This window comes from Amborella trichopoda, chromosome 1 (genome assembly GCF_054954075.1).
Source record: "Amborella trichopoda isolate Santa Cruz 75 chromosome 1, AtrichopodaSantaCruz75HAP2 v2.0, whole genome shotgun sequence".
In the NCBI taxonomy this organism is placed as follows: domain Eukaryota; kingdom Viridiplantae; phylum Streptophyta; class Magnoliopsida; order Amborellales; family Amborellaceae; genus Amborella; species Amborella trichopoda.
Genome location: NC_142336.1, coordinates 6,561,327 through 6,568,119, shown reverse-complemented (window position 1 = coordinate 6,568,119; position 6,793 = coordinate 6,561,327). Strand labels below are relative to the sequence as shown.

General features: G+C 38.0%; 1 protein-coding gene across 2 annotated transcripts; it reads right to left on the bottom strand.

Annotated features, from left to right (window-relative positions):
• Nucleotides 1-673: 673 nt before the first annotated feature.
• Nucleotides 674-6,515, bottom strand: LOC148783507 (uncharacterized). Of its 2 annotated transcripts, none has more exons than XM_088859479.1 (2): nt 6,318-6,515; nt 674-3,484 (listed from the first exon to the last, which is right to left on the bottom strand). In XM_088859479.1, the coding sequence occupies exons 1-2, from the start codon at nt 6,322-6,324 to the stop codon at nt 1,356-1,358; spliced, it is 2,136 nt and encodes a 711-aa protein (XP_088715605.1). In that variant the 5' UTR covers nt 6,325-6,515; the 3' UTR covers nt 674-1,355. The 2 variants fall into 2 exon arrangements, with proteins under 2 accessions (XP_088715605.1, XP_088715610.1); XM_088859484.1 differs by having other exon boundaries at nt 674-3,424.
• Nucleotides 6,516-6,793: the final 278 nt, after the last annotated feature.

Here is a 6,793-nt window from a genome sequence, read left to right as displayed (position 1 = left end):
CCCAATCCGTGTCACCAATCTAACGATCCGACACAAATTACGAGTGACTGAATGATTCGCCCCACGGATCCAGGTTTTAGAACACTAATCAAAACAAAGAATCGCGTAACCAAAGAGATGGTTTTAAATCCTTCAATCAAATCGTTAATTCATAAGAGAGAGAGAGAGAGAGATTCATTGTCAATCACCAGAGGCCTATTTATGGATCACCCTCTATGCTACACTTATGCGTTCCTTACCAACATTGCTTGTCCATTGATTCAACGCCATCAGATTCTCTTCTCTTCCTCCAAAATGGAAGAAAGCTTCAGTTTCAGGCCCTAAAAGAATCATTCTCCCACTAAAATGAACATATTAATTTCCAAATTACACCCTATACACATAAAAACAGTCTCAAAATACAAAATTTTAAAAATAATTTATCTTCAATATTCATAATTTGACAAGATAAACCTTCACATTAAAATCTCATACAAAAGTACCAAATTATACATATCTTCTAATTTCACTTTTAAAAGTTAACCAAAAAACTTCTCGAATCTTCCGAAGAACCGAATCGCTTCCCTCCTCTGTCCATGATGAAGAGCACTCCTAAGTGAATCTGACAACATTTGCATTGAATAACTCTAAGCATCTCCCTCATTGAGGATGAAAAGAAAAGAGGGAAAAGAAATCATGCAAACAAATAAAACTTAGCATTTCCAGCAATTGACATTACAATATCAACTCACTGTACATGAGATTGGCAAATGATAAGAAAGTAGCAAGATACTGAATCAGTCTACGATTCAATTCGAACAGTTAGCTCAATCTGATGGTCGTCTTCTTATTATTACTTGTAGAAAAGCAGAAATATAAATCAGAACAACTAAAAGATAAGCTATCCAACATCCCCGTGAACTAAGACTACAATATCACCTAACTGTACATTAAATTTCCGAATAATGACACTCGACGGGAAACCCAATCTTCTAGATAGCCAGTTCAAGTGACTACCTCAATCCACAAAGCTTCTTCACATCTGATATTTTCTACTTCTTTTGCTTGATGATAAGCTCAAAGCACCCATACCTCTTGTAACTAACCCAACTTCTGGTCTCTCTTGTATAAGAAAGTACACTACAATCCAATGGACTACAAAAAAAAAAAGAACATAGTCCACTGGGATCAACACCATCCAATGAAATGATGGACGCTTGATTTGAGAGACTGTAGGACCCACCACTGGGGCTACTATCTCATTCTAATGGGTCCCACTCTCTCTCCATCACCGTCCATCACTTCATTTGACCCTGGTGATCCTAATGGATTAAGGTTTCCATACGCCATAGGATTGTTCCATACCCCCCTTTGTACTAAGACCCAGAAGTCCCAGAGGACTCTCCCCTACCGTTTGCGGTACTAATGAGAGCTTCCTTTCCATGCTCCTCTCCACTAATAGATCTCCCCAACCTCCTCAACCAAATTTCATAGTCCACAGGATACGGCGTACCACAAAGACTATCCACATAATCCGCAAAGGCCTTGAGCACCGGTGACACTTCTCCAAGTTTTTGCTGAATCAACCTCTTGGACCAAGCTTTCTCTCTCCACTTTAAGGCCTCCTCAACCGAACCCAATTTGGGAAAAACACCGCCACAACAAAAATATATCAGATAAATCAGGCTCTCGGCATCAGAAGCCGGACAAAGCTTCCCCTCCTGAAGGGCAAAGGTGGAACCAAATAAGAGATTCAATGAAGGGCCAGGACTTTCTCTCTCTTCCAAAACTGCTCGCCCCCACCCCAAGAGCACATAATATGGGTTCTTTGTGCTAACACGAATCACATTTTCCGGGCATATATCTCCATGTCTTATGCCCACAAATGTAGTAGCATGGAGAACAGATAAGCAATTATGGCAACATTTTAGCGCATCATCCTGTCCGAACTGCCCAAAACTTAAAAGGGCAGGCAGGGGTTGGCCTATAGGGGAGGTCACAAGCACTGGGGTTCCACACAAAGGGTGCTCACATCGGCTGCCCGAGCACCGACCAGGGTGCATAATCTTGCCAGAACCCACAAGTTCAGGCAAATACTTACTCGAAAGCCCCTTTTGTTTCATAATTGAGAGGATCTTAGTTTGCCTTTGCACTCTATACCAAGAGGTCATGTCCTCCCAAGAAGGCTCCAACTGTGAAGGGTGAGAACCCACATACAATAACACTGATTTTCGTGGCTCCTCGAGAGAGGTGGAAACATAAACTGGGTGATCACCAGTCACTAGAATTTCAGTAATTTGGAAACCCTTTTGCCAATTGGATTCCTCAAGCCAAAGGATGGAACCGACTTCTAGGTTTGTTGTTCCCTCTGGTTCTCTGGAGCCATCTTCATCGACTTCGACTATTTCAGGGGAGTAGCTCCTTAGGTGAGGCCTGAAAGACCCATTTCCATTAACCTTAGAGCTTCCGAATTCCCTTTCGGACCTCCGTTTTTGTAGCCTAAAACTGTGCTCGGCTGCCAAATCTTCAATGGACTTTTTGGGTTTTCCTATACATTGAAACATGCAGTGAAAAGTGGCCAGTAGGACTTGGAGAGCCCCAATGTCCCCCCAATTGGCATTTCCAAGCTTGTTCCATATTCGATCAACTGGGGAAACTTTAACGTCTGAGTGCTTTTTAAGCCAGTCAGCAGCACAGTCGTAGACCCTATTCACATCAACCTCCAAATTACTCAAGTCGCCTTCAACTCTAACCACTCCACCATGCTGAGAATCAACTAGGAGCACATATACACAGCTAGATTTGTTTGAGAAGTTGGATTTTCCAAGACTTCTCGACAAAAGTACTCGAATCGCAAAGAAGATAGCTTCACCGATGACAGGTAGAGAGGGCCGTCGAGTGCTCTCCATAGAGAGGTTCCCCACATCTGGTCTCAATAAAACCAATTCAAGAATTTGATCCCATCTCGAATGAGATACTCGACCACTCTTTAGCAACAGGGCAGTGGCACAAAGCCCATTTAACTTCCATCTAGAGATTGCTTTCTCTGCAGGATAGAATTTTGAACTTGATGAGTGAAGGCAAGCAACAGTTAATGGCATTGGTTTGTCAAGACCCCAAAAAGTTTCCCATAAGCCCTTTGCTCCTGCATGGAGGAAGTCTTCAATGGCAAGATATGCAGTGGCCTCTGCTGCATCTGAGGCTGAAGCATAGATGGCACTAGGCATGCGTATAAGTTGCTGAAATGGGACCCCCTCCAAGGCATAATCGAACTTTTGGAGCTCAGTTAAATTGAAAGGGACTTCAAAGGCGGGTTTTTTACTAGTGGCATTTTCTGATAGTGAGTGGAACCAGTCTTGAAGCTTTGATGTTAGAATTTCACTGTCCACAAATTTCCTCGAAAAGTCTTTGAGACCAGAGGCCAGAGAGGGTTGGGACTTGCCTCCTGGCGAAGAACTAGATTTGTTAGCTCCAGATCCAAAAGATAATCTGTCGGGGGAATCACCTAAAAGAAAACCAAGAAAAACTTATGACTAAGAATATATACAAGAATGTCTAAAATTTCCTCAATTTCTGCACTTAAGACAACTCTGCCAAAGGGAAATGGAATACATATATATATATATGGTTCTGCAATTAAGGATTGTCTCAGCAAACAGTGTTTTAAGTAAATGAGTTTCTTTAAACTGATGAAGCATTTCATTTTAGGAGTAAAAGCTTGTAAGACAAAGACATGCACAACAATGACGGGATGCAATATGCAATACAGCCATTTACTAGTACATTTTATCAACCCACGCAGAGTATCATCCGATGAGCACTTTATGGACGTGATAAAATCTCATGCTAAAAGTATCTAAATCAAAAAAATCTCATGCTAAAAGTATCTAAATCAAAACAACAGAAAATGTTAATCAACGGAGGAACTTTTACTTTCTTTTGGTCATTTTTGCGCCTAGAAATACCAAATATCTTCTAGTTCTTCTAGAATGTGATTAGATACATCTCAAAGACATTAATGACTAAGGTGAAGTTAACACAAGCATCTTCCAATACATTCTTATAAATCATATCCTTTCTTGCAATGTTCCACGAACCAAATTAAAATCCCATAGATTCCTAATACAGATTGACAGAAATCCACATTAGAATTGTCTAAAATCAGTCAAAAAAGAATTAACAAGAATGAAAAGGTTTACTTGCTCAGAGATTCACGAATTATATTCACGCCATAGCTTTAGGTCATTTCAACTGATCAGATTTTATCCTCTCATAGTAGTTGTTTACATTCGTTAATATCATTTTCAATATAAATGGGCCTTAACTTTTGTTAACCATCAGTAATACATACACAGCTGCTAAATAAAAAGAAAAAGTTGAAATTGACTTCTTCTTCTTCTTCTTCTTCTTCTTTTCTTTTCCTTCTTTTTTTTTTTTTTGCCTCTTTTTCAGTTATGTAGGACAGACTTCTTTTATGTAAAATTAGTGGCTTGCTGCTAAGATTAGTGGTTTCCACATAAGAAGCAATGGTGCAGCCAATGACAACATGAAGAAGAATATGAAGACGAAGCAGGAAAAGAAAGTACAAATTTCCATATTAGCTCAGCTTGGCCCTACTCTTCCTAAAAGATGAAGATAATTCCCCAAATTGCATCAAACATCACAAGTTCAATTCAATGACGCTCTTTGGAGGTTACCTTAATTCAATCACTTCTTCGCATGACCTCACAAAGTAGTAGGAGCAAAGCTTCAAACTTGAACCACATTATTTAAGGATATTGTATTTTTTAGTAGTTATTTAAGCATATTTATTGATGTCAAATTAACAATCATCACCAAAGTTTTCAATTTAAAGATATTTTGTTATAAAAAATAAAACAGATTTATTATAAGAAAATATAACCATACATTATTCTTTTTTTGGGTAATTAAACAATATTCTGTTAATATAAACTAATGCCTGTCCTCTATGAAGCATAAACTTGGAACCCTTTACAGGACATTTAGAACAATTACTCTTCTATTAAATAAAAAACATAATTACAACCATCTAGCAAAATATATACAACATAGTTACACCCTGTTTACTTTGCTAGACGAAGTAGGACAGACCGTTAGGACTTCCAAGATGTTGCCCATCCAAGTATTTTTCTTTCAAAAGGCAATTAGTCCAATTTTTATCACCCAATCATAAGCAAAAAAATCTCTTTGCAAAATAATCAAGTAACACATTAGAAACAGCTTCTCATAAACTTGAGATTAGAAGGAATTATGGGACTGTCCCGCTATTTTCTAGTCAATGATATCCCATAAAGATAAATTTGAAACTTACATAATAAAATGTGCATAAATGTAAAGATTTATTTCAAATGAATTAGTGAGAAACCACATACAACATTAAAGTATTTATCACATGCTAAGTCCCACAAGCTCATGCTACTTCCTATGTTACATGGACACGTGTTTCTAGGGTTTTTTTTTGTCAACACACTAAGGATGTGACGCCCATATTAGAAATCCATAAACTTCTTAACAGTTCTTCTTGAATCCCATTATTAAACTACTTAATATCACAGAAAAACCTCCCTCATTCTTTCTTTAAATGGTGTAAGGGCATATCGGGTTTGAAAGGCCAATCTTGACATTAACATTTCCGACGCTCGTATCCATGTCAGACATTGACACACATATTTGCATTTATGTAACACAGCCACTCTTATGCAGTTCCGTGTCTCTAATGATTTTTTTCTAAGCTCAAAGCTCCCTTTTCCTTTTTCTTACTAATTCTTCTACAGCTTCAATGAAGCAAGCCCGATTCACAGTTTTGAATCCACAAGAAACACAGGAACCAAAAAAAAACCAGCTTTCAAGTTTAGACTCCCTGATCCATCCAATATTCCTTCAAAGTTGAGTAATTGGAGTCCACTAAATTCTAAAATCATTCAAACTCTAAGTTTTGGCTCCATGAGAGCAGCAGAACCACAAAAAAACACCCTTTCTCTCTCATTTTCAAGCAACAGAAACCCTACGTATCTGAGTACCACTCAAAATCATACCCAAACCCTAATTTCACTCCTAGACATCATTCTTTTATAAATCTTCCAGACATCATATGTGAAAAAATTTCTTAAACAATAATTCAACAGAAAGAAACAGAAAATGTAAAAAAATTCACATAATTATTATACCAAGAAGAATCAAAACTCTGCAAGTTTTTTCAGCTCAAAATACACACTGCAAATTGCACTTAAAAAGCACGAAACAAACGAAAAGATAAAGATAAAATATAAAAATAAAAAGCAAAAATAAAAAATAAAATTAAAAGCTCTGCATCTAACCTTCCATTTAGATCAATCTTCGCCTAAAAAGACATTTAGCGGAGAGAATTCGATGCTTTCTTCCGAAAGATTGAGGGCATCGACCGAAATATTGAGCGTTTGCGCCGAAACTTTGAGGAATTCGGCCGAAACTCAGAAGGAAAAAGCGGCAGCAACTCCCAGGCGAAAATGAAACCCAAACATTCTCCCATGTCCCCTATTTATAGAAACTACAAATGACTTAATATACCCCTGAGAATCTTTAAAATGAATGGAAACGTATCCCTAGCTTTTTATAGAGTGCGTCACGTCAAGTGAGTTGACTAGGTGGGAATTTGCTCCTTTACTCTGGTTTTGGGGTTCGTTTGCATGGACGGCTAGGATTGAATCTTGGGGCAGGCCGGATCATCCGGATAGTTCGAGGAAAATCTGTATTTGTATTAAAGAAAAATTGAAATTCCATAAATTAGCCAAATATCTTTTTCTTTTAATTTTTT